The 15,463-nt window shown below is 49.9% G+C and overlaps 2 protein-coding genes across 3 annotated transcripts; both read left to right on the plus strand.

The window, feature by feature from the left end:
* Window positions 1-1,081: 1,081 nt before the first annotated feature.
* slc7a2 (solute carrier family 7 member 2) lies at window positions 1,082-10,944 on the plus strand. Of its 2 annotated transcripts, none has more exons than XM_068583225.1 (12): window positions 1,082-1,365; window positions 2,525-2,899; window positions 2,985-3,140; window positions 3,794-3,959; window positions 4,078-4,214; window positions 4,315-4,537; window positions 5,489-5,628; window positions 7,265-7,367; window positions 7,833-8,044; window positions 8,137-8,303; window positions 8,400-8,508; window positions 8,914-10,944. In XM_068583225.1, exons 2-12 carry the CDS (start codon window positions 2,533-2,535, stop codon window positions 9,114-9,116), a joined length of 1,983 nt encoding a protein of 660 aa, XP_068439326.1. In that variant the 5' UTR covers window positions 1,082-1,365; window positions 2,525-2,532; the 3' UTR covers window positions 9,117-10,944. The 2 variants fall into 2 exon arrangements, with proteins under 2 accessions (XP_068439326.1, XP_068439335.1); XM_068583234.1 differs by lacking the exon at window positions 5,489-5,628 and adding an exon at window positions 5,896-6,032.
* Window positions 10,945-12,038: 1,094 nt separating this feature from the next.
* pdgfrl (platelet-derived growth factor receptor-like) lies at window positions 12,039-15,112 on the plus strand. The gene is made up of 6 exons (XM_068586615.1): window positions 12,039-12,215; window positions 12,926-13,199; window positions 13,309-13,460; window positions 13,698-13,991; window positions 14,488-14,624; window positions 14,798-15,112. Exons 1-6 carry the CDS (start codon window positions 12,161-12,163, stop codon window positions 14,984-14,986), a joined length of 1,101 nt encoding a protein of 366 aa, XP_068442716.1. The 5' UTR covers window positions 12,039-12,160; the 3' UTR covers window positions 14,987-15,112.
* Window positions 15,113-15,463: the final 351 nt, after the last annotated feature.

A 15,463-nucleotide genomic window follows, 5' to 3' on the forward strand; every position in this document is an offset into this window, starting at 1 on the left:
TTACAGCGACCAGCTGCACGCACCAACGCATCACGCACACCCCGCCAGCGAGTCCTCCTGAGGACATCAGTCAGTGCAGCTTGTTTGTGGCTGTATTTGCGTTGAATGTGATGAATGCATTCAGGTTCACTTTGTACAACAGATCAATGTGTGTGTGTGTGTGTGTGTTTAAGACAGTAGTGTCTCCAGCCTGCCCACCAACCAAGGAAAACATTGACTTTCCCATCAGCATGCAGGTCAGATAATCAACCCCGCAGCCAGGGTTTGGTGGGCGCTGGGCCATGATATTTGACTGCTTGGCTGGATGGACAAACTCAAGGGAGTGTTGGCTGTTGTCATGCCGGATTGCGCGGCGTTCCTCGCTGCCAGCTGCCACCTTCCCACTGAGGTCTTGAGCTGGTTTGAGCCGGTCTTGGCAGAAACGATCACCGCTGCAAACTCAACCTTAGCGGGCAGTGTTTTGATGGAAAAAAATGTGCCTCTTTCTTCTTCTTCTTCTTCTTTGAATTCCTGCAAGAGCTCAAGTGAAGTTGCCTTGGAGATGCCAGGCTCCTGGTGGCGTACCACAGGGCGCTGTGTGCTATTGATTTTGTTATGTCCATGGGTCCAATAGCTCAGGGGACATTGAGCAATACCTGCCTTCCATTAGGAGGACTTAACCCCCCCCTCAGGTACTGTAGCTCCTCCACCCTTCATTGACCAATCAGCACCCATGCTTTTAGCAGCACTCCTGTGGACCGCACTGGGTAAACACAAGTGTCTGCCTCAATGTTTGTCCACGCCAGTTGCCTAACCATTTATCAGCAGCCTGTAAGCATCTGGGCAGCTTGGGCTCTCTAAGTGCGCTGGAAATTACAAATACTACCATCAAGACTCCTTCCTTTCTCTTCCCTGTCCCCGCTGTGTGTGTGTGTGTGTGTGTGTGCGAGCTGACACAGTTTTACTCCCCCAAAAACCTCATGCATGGAGGTGGAGCACCCCTCCCACCCTGACCATTCCCCAGGGCCCCCAACCTCCTCCTCCTCCTCCTCCTCCTCCCCTTCTTGCCTCCCCTTGCTCAGGGGACGTCACTCCACTGTCAGCGGTGGGACTGGAGGCTGGAGTGCAGAGAGGCAAGGCCAGGGCACAGCGTATGAAGGAGCACTGTGGCCAGAGGGGCGGCGTGAAAGCACCGCTGCACTCAGTGCACATGCCAGCGTATGAATAAGTGTCCAGAGCAGAGTTTCTGCAGCAGTCCACAGGGAGAGCAGTGGATCTAACGTGACATTTACCTGCGCTGAGCTGCCGTGCAAAGAAGGAGGAGGACGCAGCGACACTTCTGACTTTCTCTCAGACTCCACATCCACACACTGTCAGTCTAACGAGGTAGGTGCATGCGTCAAATTAAATACAGTGTCGGGTTTTAATAGTCAGACTGCTGCAAGAGCTGGAAATCTTTGCAGAGAAATTGAACATTATGTGTAAGATATGACCCGTTGGGGTTATTGTGCAATGTAAAACACACATGGAATAATAGTGCAGGGGATGTCTTACCTAGATTACTTTATTTTGTAGGTTTAAAAACAGAAATTTCACGTGCTTGAATCAGATTTTTTTTCTTTGCAAGCTTCACTTTTTTCATTCACTGCATCCTTGGAGATGCTGCATTGTAATGCTAATGAGCCGTCACATCCAAAACTCATGTCCCACCACACTTAAATGGAGATCAATGCATATCTGGACGGTCGTCAGTGTTCATTTATGGTCAAGAAAATAAAAGTGTTGGGTTCAAAGCTGAAAGCTTAATCTTCAAAAGCAAGCTGGACGCTATTGTTTTCATTCTTTTATCTTTTATCTTATTATATTCATGCGTGTACTGTATGTTTGGCAGGATCCCCGGCAAGCTCGCTGATGAAAAGAGACATCTTTAGAGAAAAGACAATGAAAAACAAAGGAAACTTTACAGTTTGTCTTTTTTTTTTCCCCCACGTAATTAGTAACGACAGATACTGGAACGGCTGCATTCACGGCCCCGTTTCATGAATGCAGCTCTTTGAGAGCTTAGATCTGCACGCTAATTCTAAACAATGAACTTTAATGAGACATTTACTGTACAAACCTCCCCACACTTGGCAGCGTTCCCATCATCCTCCATAGCTTTAGGGCTTAACGTCCCTCTCGACAGTCCCCATCCTGCGCTCGTGTCGCCCTGACGCGTTATGCAACTCGCTCTTCGGCGTTCTCGCCAGGAGAACGAGCCGTCGGCGCCGCTCCGGACGCAGAAGTTGCCGCAGTTCAAACTGCTCCCAGACCCGACCTTTGCTTTTCACAATACAAATATTGATGCTGAGATAAGGGAATGGGTGATCGGGTGAGAGGAAATCATCTTCTTCACGTGCGTCACCGTCGAGGGCCTTCATGCTGCGTGCACACCTTCTGGTTCACGCACATGATCTCACGCACGCTCATTGCATGTGAAATGTCTCCAGCTCAGACTGAGGCTGCACAGGTATTTTCAGTTTCCCCCCCCCCACCTCCCGCCCAGGCGCCAACATGCTGGAGCAGGTCCTGTCGTTCAGCCGCTCCCTGGTGCGCAGGAAAGTGGTCGACATGAGCCTGGAGGACTCCAAGCTGTGCCGCTGCCTGGGAACCGTGGACCTCATCGCCCTGGGAGTCGGCAGCACGCTGGGCGCCGGCGTCTACGTCCTGGCCGGCGAGGTGGCCAAAGGGAACTCGGGCCCCAGCATCGTCATCTCCTTCCTGATCGCCGCGCTGGCCTCCGTCATGGCCGGCCTGTGCTACGCCGAGTTCGGCGCGCGCGTCCCCAAGACCGGCTCGGCTTACCTGTACAGCTACGTGACCGTGGGGGAGATCTGGGCCTTCATCACCGGCTGGAACCTCATCCTCTCCTACGTGATAGGTGAGCTATAGGTGACTGTGTTTGAATCATGGGGTTGTTTTAAAGAAGATGCTCATTTCTCTCCACCCCCCCCCCCCCCCTCCAGGTACCTCCTCAGTCGCCCGGGCTTGGAGCGGCACATTTGATGAAATGATAGGAGGGCACATTGAGGTGTTCTGTAAGACCTACTTCAGCATGAACTCTCCCGGTCTGGCGCAGTATCCTGACTTCTTTGCCGTGTGTCTGATTCTGCTGCTTTCTGGTAAGGCAGCGAGTAAAGGCTGAAAACGATATGTTGCATCAGGGGCTGGTGAGAAAGAACAGAAACCAGGATTGGTACTTATCAACTTTCACGAGCCCCAGATGGCACAATCCAATAAAGAGATGGCACGACATAGTGCCTCATAGGCAGTGTGAGTACACTGGGAGACCACGACCCCCCCAACCCTCGCTCCCCTCCCTGAAACCCTGCTAGTCCTCAGCAGCACCCTGCTTCTCTTTCCCACAGTCACACACAATCACAATCTGGGATCTGCCCGTACGACTACGGTTTCTCCACAACCTCAGGTCACTGACGAGCTCCGCTGTCGCAGCCGAGGACACATCATGGCCAGTAGCTGTTGATGACTTCCTCCATTTTCATTTCCCGTGGTCAGATTCATGACAGTCCCGGGATTTAAATCGCACATGACGCACATGACACGCTAAGGCTGAAAGTGAAGACATAGTATGTGTTGTGCATTGGCCTGCCAGAGCAACAATTATGTCGACCACTAGTGTTTGGTTATTTTGAATAACCAGAGATGTGTAGACCTGATGCAATATATTTAATCCAAACCAGATGAATGCAAGATCGAGAATCCCATCGTGAATGTATTTATTTCCCGGCAAATTTGCCCTTTTTGCTCCTCGAAGGACTCCTGTCGTTTGGTGTGAAGGAGTCGGCCTGGGTGAATAAAGTCTTCACCTCCGTCAACGTGCTGGTGCTCTTGTTCGTCATCATCTCCGGCTTCGTCAAAGGAGACACGGACAACTGGAAGATAACCGAGGAATCCCTCATAAATGTCACCGTAGTAACAAGGTGACGAATGCAGATTGTAAAAAGGCCACGAGGTGTATTTCATGGGCTCATATTTCGTCATATTCTCATCCTCATTTCGTCCAATTGTTGCTGTGAATTGACAGTCGATACGTTTCAGGAACTTGTCGGCGACGGCCAACGTTAGCAGCGACTACGGAGTCGGGGGATTCATGCCCTTCGGCTTCAGCGGGACCCTGGCCGGCGCCGCCACCTGCTTCTACGCCTTCGTCGGCTTCGACTGCATCGCCACCACAGGTGAGCCGGTCGGTCGATCGGGCCGCGAAGGCGGCGCCATCGCGGTCGTAGAGACGCGGAAAAATGTCGTCGACACGTCGGGTGTGTTTGTGCGCGACAGGCGAGGAGGTGAGGAACCCCCAGAGGGCCATCCCCATCGGCATCGTGGTGTCGCTGACCGTGTGTTTCCTGGCGTACTTCGGCGTGTCCGCCGCGCTCACGCTGATGATGCCCTACTACCTGCTGGACGAGAAGAGCCCTCTGCCCATGGCCTTCGAGTACGTGGGCTGGAGCCCGGCCAAATACGTGGTCGCCGCTGGGTCACTGTGTGCTCTCTCCACCAGGTAAACACTGGATCTGCTTTCATCAAATAAGCTCAGGACACAGTGTCAGATTCCACTGGGGGACGAAAAGCGTTCAGATTGTGTTTACACTACGACGAGTATCGACGTGCATGCTTACACATGGGTGATAATGGTGAAGGAGAACGGGTCGAACGTTCTGACCACACGTCTCTGTCTGTCTGTCTTATGACCGGATTGATTCCTGGCGCTCAGTGGGACATAGCGGGTGCAGTGCTTAATTCTCTCTGCATGTTTTTGTCATGTACTAGTTTGCAGTATCACAACAAAAAAGATGGGCAGGTTTGTCTGTAAACAATATGTCGGTGTGACTTCTGTCTTTCTTCCCTGAGCGGTTTCTCTATCAGTAATGTGCTTTCAATTTGGTGTTCAGGCTGTTACTTTGGGGGATCCGCCCCTCTGGCAATTGTTGTTTTCACGATTGCGAAATCCCTCTGACACACATTTTAGTGCTCTCACATGTTTGAACTTACTCACGGTCACATGACATCCCTTGAAGTTCAACTCTAAACTCTTAAAACTAGAAACCAAACAAGGACAATCTACTCTCAAACATGACATCATAACATTTGGCATTAGTGACACAACTACAATAGATCTATTGTTTTCCATCGATTGAAGTTGATGGAAGTTAACGGCTGGTGTGAAACGCGCCAACAGGAAAGAAAGACACTTGTTTAACTTAAAAAAGTACAGTTCACCCCAAAATATAAAAACATATTGGTCCTCCGCAAGCCGACCGTCACACAGTCACAATTAAATTGACGATAAGGCCGACGTGCCTCTTTGATTTTGCGGTGAACTGTCCCTTTAATTTGAAGCAGCATGCTCTGGAGCTTCGACGATGTGATTGTTGGTGTAAATGTGTGTCTCTGTGTTTGGGGCTTTTGAACTAACGTGTTGGTCTTTGCATGTCTCTGCCGTCTCATGCAGCCTGCTGGGCTCCATTTTCCCCATGCCTCGCGTAATCTATGCTATGGCGCAGGATGGGGTGCTTTTCAAAGGCTTAGCCCGAATCAATCCAAAGACGAAGACCCCGCTTATTGCCACTATGACCTCCGGTGTAGTAGCAGGTGAGAGCCAGGGAGCGGTCAGTGAGATGACTCCTGCTAATCGTCCTCCACCAATCAAATGTGAAAGACAGACACAGACACAGATGATCATTTGGCTTTTTCTTCTTCTTCTGGAAACTCACCCACACTTCAACATGCTCCTTAAAAAAGTCAAGTTTTCAGGAGGTTCCCTCCTCCTGCGTTCACTCACACACATGCTCGTCTTTCACAGTTGTGCAGGTGTCATGTTGTTGCCTCAACTTTAACCATGAACCCTCTTCTCCCTAGCCTGTTGGGCTCCATGTTCCCTCTGCCGCGCATTCTCTTTGCCATGGCGCGAGACGGTATTCTGTTCAAATTTATGTCCAAAGTGAGTAAGCGCCAGTCTCCTGTGGCCGCCACCATGGCGGCGGGTACCACCGCGGGTAAGCTCCCGGGACCAGGACCCGTCCTGTGGTGGGGTTGTGTCGTGGACTTAGTTTGGGGATCTCATCAGTGCACGTGGTGGCGGTGGTGGTGGTGGTTGGTGGCTGCATGTTTAAACGTGGCGATGGTGTTTCCACAAGCATGAGAGGAAACATCACACACTTTGCAGAGGCTGTAAATTACTGGAAATCATTTTTGTTCACCACTTCAGTCCAGGAAATAACCCCACGTATGACCCCCAAAGTACATTAGCTTTGTTTCCATTCAGATGTTAAGCTAGTTTGACGCAAACGTTTGAAACGGTGCAAAAAGATAGGCGCGTTTTCCGTCAGCTGGTTTGGAGCTAACACACTTTGCTCCATAGTCCAATTGATGGGAGTCCTATCACATTTTTTCCTGTTTCCATACAGCTTTTCTAACGCATTCAACATGCACATGGAAACACGGCTAACACCACAGGCGGTTAGCTTATCTTAGCTCAACGTCCGCAAACCAAGCGGTCGCAGTCGTAAAAGAGCACAATTCTGACCGCACAGTGAAACTTTCTACCGGAGAGGACATTGAAACTCCTGATATGAGAGAATAAAGAAGAAATACAAACAGATGGGCCTTTTGGGGGATTGTTGTGGTGCTCATAGATTATTAAAAAAGGCTCTGCTGTGAGGTGTGGTGTGCGGTTGCATCGTGCTCACTGTGCTCAGGTGCTGGGGCTTTGACCTTTAAGCTGATGGACCTGGGGAAGTGACCGGCAGATGTGAACCCTGGGAAGGAACCCAAGCACCCAGGCCACGTCCAGAGCCACTGGTAGACCTGGGCGAGGGCGGGTGGGGGAGCTTCCTTTGTTTTCTTTTTTTATTTGCTTTAATACAATGTTCCGGGGAGCAGCTCCGTGTTTGTGCCGCGGCGCTGAGATCCGCTCCATGCAGGAGTCTGGTGCTGAGATACAAGAGAGCGGGCTGCACCGCGGTGCATCTCACATCAAACGGCACTCGGCACGGACGCGATCGCAGCTGCCGGTCCGGGGGAAAACATCTGCATGAAGTTTAATTTGCATCTGACGATGTGCACATCTGTGGGATGGGGCGGGGGCATCTGAAGAAAACTGCTTTTCAAACTATAATTGTGGGTGTAAATGTTTCCCTGTCATTTGAGATCCTGTTGAATGAATACATTTTCTCTGGAAGAGGAAAGTGTTGCCGTTAATTGCGTTGTTTTCTTGTGCCCGCCGTAGCCATCATGGCTTTCCTGTTTGACCTCAAAGCGCTGGTGGACATGATGTCCATCGGGACGCTGCTGGCGTACTCGCTGGTTGCCGCCTGCGTGCTGATTCTCAGGTGGGTACATTTGCAAAAAGAAACAACCAAGAAGTCTTAAATTTGTGTAACATTGTGAAACAGCTCCCCTTTTAGCTTTTCTAAAAAAGCCCCACAGGCACGATTACACACGCCTCGTGGTGTTGCATCACTCTGGTGATGTAAGAACCGTGAATGCATCCTTTGTGTGGCTGATGGAGTGAATGAAAGTGTTTACTCAGCCTCCTTGTACCTTTAAACTCTGGACACACTGTACACCTCTGCCGGTTGCGCCGAGGTGACTCATCACCACGGCGGCGTGAACACAAACCCAGTGTTTCCATCACCGGTTTCAACTGGATTCAGAGGCCGCGGTTGTAAAGTAAAACCGAGCACGTGTTTGACAATGAAAGTGCTTTTGTCGCCGCGTAAAAGGAGGCTGCATGCAAAAACAGGTCGCGAAATGCAAACGCAGACTCGTGACCTTTAAATCTTTGACTGGCTCAGATACCAGCCAGATGGCGCCATGGAGCGGCGGCCCGGCCCCGGTGAGAGCCACTACCTGTCCTCCGAGGTCGGGGAGTCTGACCTGACGGAGTCCGAGTCCCACCTGAACATGCTGAACGCCGGCGGCTCCGCCCTGCAGGCCGTCCTGCACCCTCCCGCCTCGCCCTCGGAGAATTCCTCCAGTGTGGTCAACATGACCATCTGCGTGCTCGGTAAGCAGGCCGGGTTCACATCTTATTGTTCTTTCTTTAATGATGTGAAAAAAAGACGTCAGATTTAATGCGTGTGTGTTTTCACACCGCAGTGCTGGTCGTGTGCGTGGTCAGCTACCTCACAACGTACCACATCTACGCCATCGTGTGCATGGAGGTGTGGATCCTGGTGCTCCTGACCGCGTGCCTGCTGGTCTTCAGCAGCTGCGTCTTCATGGTCTGCCGGCAGCCTCAGACCACCAAGAAGGTCTCCTTCATGGTGCGTGGCAGAGCGACAAGTGCACCGCTTTCACGACGCGGCAGCACAAACACACTGATGCTAGATTTTTTTGTTTGTTGCTTGTTTGCGTCGCAGGTTCCCCTTCTGCCTTTTCTGCCCATTCTGAGCATCTTCGTCAATATTTACCTCATGGTTCAGCTGAGTGGAGACACCTGGATACGTTTCTCCGTGTGGATGGCCGTGGGTGAGTGACGCCTCGTGGAAAATATGCTTATTCGCTTTGTTTTGGTCAAGAGTTCAAGCTCAGTACACCCTCTCAAGTGTATGTCAAGCATGAAGCTAGAGCGTCTACGGTTAGCTTAGCTTAGGGCCGCTAGTTAAATCAGCTTAAGTCACTGCTGCGAAATAGTTTGGCACACAATCCCTCACACTTTTAACCCTCAGTTAAACAAAGAAAATACATATATATCGTGTTAATGAGCTCTAGAGGTGATAGTAGACGGATTTTGTCATTCGTTCAAGCTAAGCTAAGCTAAGCTTAGCTAAGATGTAGCTTTGTATTTAGCAAACAGCTATCAAAGTGGTATTGATCTCATCCAACTCTCATCAAGACAGCAAACATTGCCCTTCACAATCAATTTTCTCTCAGGTTTCCTGATCTACTTCGGTTACGGCATTTGGCACAGCGAGGAGCGCCAGCGCAGGCTTCGCGGCGGCCCGGTCAAGGGCAGCGGCAGCGGCAGCGCCGCCCAGGAACACGGCGACACCGGCGGGGAGAAGCCATCCGGCGCAGGTGCGGCTGGAAAAGACCAAAAGGGTTTCACCTGCCCGGAGAAGACCAGCCAGTGTTAAAGCGACGGGACTCTGCGAATGCGACAGATGCACGGAAGCACAATGCAGCGCTGCCTTGATGCACCTGTTCACACGGGCGGCGTCAGATCTCTGGACCACGCGATGCGGACTCGCATCCCTGTAGGTCACACTGCGCTTTACGGACAGCACGGAGACTCACAAAAAAGGACAGGTAACACACTGGAGGGTGATGTTCCTTTAACACTGAAGCAGTCTACGCAAGACTGCATCAACGCCGTTCTCTCATTATTGACTTTTCCTTTTTCTGGTATTCTTTACACTTTAGGCAGGTTTGTACAAGTGTTTTTTTTTGTATATGTAATGTCTTGGGAATCTGTGCTTTCCATTTTATTCCTCCAGAGTATTATTAGTTTTGGATAAACCAATTATGTACTACTATAAAAAAAAGTAATATTAGCTTGTAGTAGAAGCACTCATTGTTCTTTCTTTAGGTTAGAGGGATGCTGTCGTTCGTCAAGTTGAAATATGTCTCATGGGAGGAAATAACCTGTCATTTTTTAGACCAATATTCAATATGTCCAATAGATTTGTAGGCGCTTAGCATGTCATGACTCAACTAATGGAAGTTCACTAAGTGCAGGTGGAGAAAGTCCGGCTTGAGGTATCTGGAGCTGTCGAGGTGGCGGCTTTAAAGTCAGCACAGGTTTACTTTTGTACTTTTGCTAGAGGGTGTGTTTTATCTATGAACTGTTACAATCTGAATATGCAGATCCTTATTTGTTACGGAGCTCTGCTCAAGAAGTATTTTTAGTGGTAGTGTTGTTTTATTCACCGTCAGATAAATGACTGTTGTAGTGTCACGCTGATATCTTGTGCTATTGTGATACAGACCTTCATGAAATGATATTCTCTCAACCAGAGCACGTTGACACCTAACAGGAAGCACAAAAATGCATTACAAGTCTTACTGCAGATACAGCACATGTATATATCTGTCTCGCCGCATCATTGAAGTCCTTTTCCAGCTTTCTTCTCTTGTGGTGGACGTCCTACTTTAAGCACTCGGTGTTGCTTCATCTCCGGGTTGAAGAGACATCTTGTGCTGAACGTAAAGATTCGGTGCTTTCAGGGGGATCCCTGTCCGTTTCAGTGAGCTCTAGGTAACAGTAGAAACTTCTGGATGTTGGTGATTCAGGGGGATTTAATGTGCGAGGCTCGACAGTAACATGGCCAGGTTGCCAGGTTGGGCGAGCATTTTAAGGAACTGGCAACCACGTCCTGGCCTCAGAGGCGAAAAAAACAGCAGCGTTTCATGTTTGTTGCATCGGCTGCATGCGTCAGGGCGTTGTGGTGTTTACTGTTTCACAGACAACGTGGAAGCAACTGTGGTTTGACTTTGAGGTGAAACGTTCAACCAACCTGTCGACTTCACAAAGAATGCACAAAATGATTCGTCTGACCGACAAAAAGCAGCTGAACCCGAACGAGAAACAGAAAAAAAGGGAAGCTCGACGTAAAAATGATGCTGCAGAGCTTTTGTTTGGTTTCCGTAATAAAGCTTTTACTCTTTTGTGTCACATTGTGTTTATCAAGCGGACGTGTAGCTGCGTAGCATCTTCATTACTGGCACTGCCTTTTAAAAAGAAGTTATGGTGTTGAGCCCCGACGTGTGCAGTGCAGCGGTTTGAATGAACGTGGAACAAAAGCTCAGAAGAAGCTCGTCTCAGAAGCAGATTGGAGGCACTGAGCCTCCACATGAACAGTGTGGAGTCCTCCAGTGAGGTCACAGGGTCGCAGCAAACACAGGGTCATGATACACGGTCACTTTTAACAGCTGCACAAGTACAATAAATGTATTTTCCAGTAAGACGGCGTTTGGTGTTTTCTTTTCTTTCTTTTTTTGTATGACCACTTCCTCAAGGTGGTTGTGTTTAAGTCGCTTTTTGTCTGTTTTAATGAAATCTGAAAGTTGTGCCATAAATGAAAGAACTTAATCATTTTATAATGTAGATGTCGCCCCCGTGTGGCCATTTATGCAAAGCTTTTGGTTCAGGACAAACATACAATCCTCACAGCGGTGGAACAAGTACTCAGATGTTTTACTGCAGTAATGTGAAAATACTCCACGACATGAAGTAAAAACCCTGCATTCAACACCCTATTGAAGCAAAAATACAGAAGTAATATCTGCAAAATATACAAAAAAGAAACCTATTCAACATAAACACAATCAAATACACGGCTCCTACACCCATACTCTCATATTATACTATGCCAGAACAATATTTAGTATAAACTACATCACCTGTTAAAGCAGTTTGCCAGAAAATAACAAGATGTTCTGCTACATTCGAAAACATGCTTTTCTGACTCGTCCACTCCTCTGCACAGCGAACATAAGCAAGAGGGGTCAAAGTTCAGGGTGCCATGTTATGAGGAAGTAGCTCGTCTTAAATTGTATGTATAAAATAAGATTATATAATCCTTTATTAGTCCCTCAGTGGGGAAATTACAGGATTACAGCAGCACTGCTCACAAGTAAATAAAAAAATCAATATAAACAGTAGAAGAGTAATAAAACAAAATAAAAAAATTAAACAGTAAGACAAACATTAAATGAACAGATGGAATAAAAAACACAAGTGTATAAAAGTACTTGCACGTAAACGTAGCATGCACGCTGCATTGTTGCGGCGGCTGCAGTGTGTGCAGACAGTACACATGACAAAGGATGGGGAACACACTGCGCGTGTTGAAACATCCCTTTGAGTGACATCACAGCCGGTGACAGTAATCTTCAAGATGTGAGGAAGAGCTTCAAGAGAAGCCTTGAAGGGGTTTTACACTGCGGTTCCAGCAGAGGGCCTCAGAGTTCGTGCTTCTGCTCCTGTGGTCTGAGGACAGAGGGGAGTAAACAGAAAGGGCTCGGAGCTTATTTTCCTCCCCATTCCTCTCATTCTGTGAGGAGGATGGAGCTGGAAATCTAGGCAGGGCAGCCGGAGCCTGCAGAGTTCCTACTGAAAAAACTCGTCCCGACTCTCTCCGTCCCAGCAGAGCTCGCCATCCCGTCGGCACACAGCAGCATGAAGCTCTGGGTCCTGCTTTGCCTGGCGCTGCTCGGGCTGGAGCTCCAAAACGGTGAGTGCAGTCTCCACGCGTCTGTCTCGTGGACTTAGCGGTTGAAGCTAAAGCAACTGTTGGTCCTGAGAACATTGAGTGCAAGCTGGAGGTAGAGAGGAGGATGAAATAATCTGAAGTTGTGTAGGTTGGCAGAGGGCACCCGGTCTTCTTTGACCGGGTGCAGAATGGGAGACAGATCTCCTTCACACTTGAGTCTTTTTTTCGTCTCTCACTGCAACTAATCTGCTCCGTCTGAATTGTATATAATGCATGTTAATTGTTCAAAGTTTGCATCAGAGTTGTGTGAAGTTTTTCTTCCTGCAAAGTACTTCTGCAAAGTACTTCTGCAGACCAACTCAAACCAGCTGCATCTGAGGCACGCAGCAGGCGTTTCTAATTAAACAAGCCTCCTCCGCTGACCTCTGCTCCAAGTTCTCATCAAGTCTGCTCGCAGGAATGGAACAACACCCTGGAAGTCCACACGGCGCTAAAGACGGATTTGTTTTTGGTCTTCAATGCTTCACGTGTCCAGAGGTCCTGGACATTGTGTGCCAGTAATAAGGAATCCACACTTCCTGCTCAACTGTTGTCACAGCTGGGAGGGAAGGGGGGGGGGGGGACACGAGAGCAGCTTAGATGGGCAAACTGAACACCGTGTCTGGGCTTATCTTCATCATCTCTTGGCTCTCACTCCCCCTCCTCCTCCTCCCTCTCCTCTGTGTACCCAGGGGCCTGCCAGCAGGTCAAGCGGAGAAAAGACGTAGGAGAGAACCGCATCCGCCCGGGCGGGAAGCGGGTGAAGGTGCGACTGCCCAAACCGAAAGACGGCGGCGGGAAAGGCCAGTCCCTGCTGACCCAGGTTTTAGACAAGGGCCGCTTCCTGCGCCTGGCACCGAGCACCAATCTCCCCCCCGGGAGGAACATGGAACTGCGCTGCAAGGGCAACTCCATCGGGTGGTCGTACCCGTCCTACCTGGACACCTTCAACGACTCGCGCCTCAGGTTTGAAACACTTGTAGCCGTCTTCTTGTCGCGCTACGAGCTGACGCCGAGTGTGAGAAAGTCTCATTTCTGTTTGTTTTTTGTGTGTGTTGGTTTCCCGCCTTTTCAGCATCAAGCCCAGCGACAAGTACAGCCAGCTGATCCTGACGTCGCCCTCTGCAGCCGACACGGGGCCCTACAGCTGCTGGGTGATCGTGTGCGACGGCGCCGAGTGCGAGAGGGACCATGAGCGCACCTACGTCTCATACATCTATTTCACAGGTGAGGCAAAGCAACCCCGCAAGCCCCACCGAGCACATGATGTCACTTTCATGACATGGATTCATTGTAGTGTGTGTCTAACATGAAGCAATGCTTTGGTATCATTCATATGAGCAGTAGAAACGACCCCTCGCTGCATCAAACACACCCATAAGAGTCAATGGTCTTCATTCAGGTGTGTGTTTTGGTCGCAGAGCCCAACCTCACACCTGTCCCCTCCTCCCCCTCTTAAAACAGACAAAGACAACCTCTTCGTCCCCTCCGCCATCCACTTCGAGATCGTGTACCTGCGCCCGGACCGGCCCGCCGTGGTGCCGTGCCGCGTGACCGACCCGCAGGCCAAGGTGTCCCTGCACAGAGAGGTGCCGCCGGAGGAGATCCCGGCCAACGGGACGCAGGTGACCTACGACCCCACCAAGGGGTTCGTCCTGCAGAGCCCCAGCCCGGAGCTGCAGGGGGTCTTCTACTGCAAGGCCGTGACCAAGGGCACCCCGCAGATCTCCACCAAGTACCAGCTGCTCTACGTGGAGGGTGAGGAGTCTCAGGGTGCGGGACCGGGCACCCTTTTTATTTTTTCTCCTGTGTGTTTAACTGCCAAACACAAACGCTTGAATTATGGTTTCATTGCATTTTTATTCAATAAAACTATAATTCAAGCGTTTGTGTGACAGTGAGAGGCGTTTTTTTTCAGCCTCCAGGTAGAGGTTGTATTTCTCAGCTGTTAAAAATCGCCCTCGCTCCTCTCTGCTGAGCTCAATTCATGTGGACGGTTTCCAACTGAAATGGAAACAGTCGAGCTTTTGCAAATGGGAGGAAGAGAGGTGAATTTATGGAATGGAAAGTGTGTGTGTGTATGTGTGTGTGTGTGCACGGAGGAGGGGGTTTTAGGTCAAATTAAGCTCCCGTGGCATGTTTGACTGGCAGGTGGAGAGAGAGAGAGAGAGAAACTGCACTGCTGGAGGTTTTAACGCTTCAGTCCATAAATGTGACACGTTTTTAACGTCGTTAACCCGTTCCTCGTCACCAGTTCCCAGTGGGCCGCCGTTCGTGGGCCTCGAAGTCTCTCCGGGGTCAGTCGGTGGAGGCGACAACGTCAACGTGACCTGCACCGTGTTGGGCGAGCCGGAGGCCGACGTGAGCTTCACCTGGTCTTATCCTGGTCAGGTGAGACGGCACGAAGCCCGACCTTGATGCAGGACCAAAGACATCAGCAACCTGAGTTCATCATGTCGGGTCGCTTTGATTAAACTGTCCACTCAGACATTTTTATATTGTGAACAGTGAATTTATTGTCAGTGGGTCATAATAACCCAATATGAGTCCTGTTTGTTCGTCAGGGTCGTCGCCCGGTTCACACGCAGACCTCCTGGAGGCTGGTCAACAGAGGAATGAGCCACACCACGAGGATCTCCCAGAGCGTCTTGACTTTAGAGGACATGGAGACCATCGACTTCGGAAAGTACATCTGCAAAGCCAAGAACCGGAACGGCGAGACCATCGTGACGACCGACGTCGTGTCCAACTAGCGGCGGGTTACCGAGCTGGAACGCAGCAACCGGGGGAAACCCGATGGAGTCGACGTGTATATACATGAAAATGGATGTATTTTTAGATTGCAGTTTGCGATGACATAATAAAAAGATTTGCTCCAGCTGCTGTTGACGAGTTCATTTCTTAAAACCGGACCCTTTACTGTACGTTTGCAGCTGGAGAGCTCGTGCGACCGCACATGCAAGGTTGACGCAAATGTGCATGAAGCCACCGGCCAAAACACAGAAGCCAAAAGTGTTTCACTCAACATGCGCCGCTCTGCATGGAGCGTTTCACATGTAGATTCTTAAACGACGCTCCGAAAACGAGAGCGGCGGCCGTCGGAGACTCGCTTCGGCTTTGCAGCATGTTGTCGATTGGAAAATCTGGTTTAAAGCGGAGCCGTGTGGCCGACTGACGTCCTTAATGCACTCCGTATGTGGAATGTGAGCTGCAAGGCCCAGAACTAAACT

This window comes from Clinocottus analis, unplaced genomic scaffold (assembly GCF_023055335.1).
Source record: "Clinocottus analis isolate CAN_PGR_092001 unplaced genomic scaffold, fCliAna1.0.p SCAF_10, whole genome shotgun sequence".
Classification (NCBI taxonomy): domain Eukaryota; kingdom Metazoa; phylum Chordata; class Actinopteri; order Perciformes; family Cottidae; genus Clinocottus; species Clinocottus analis.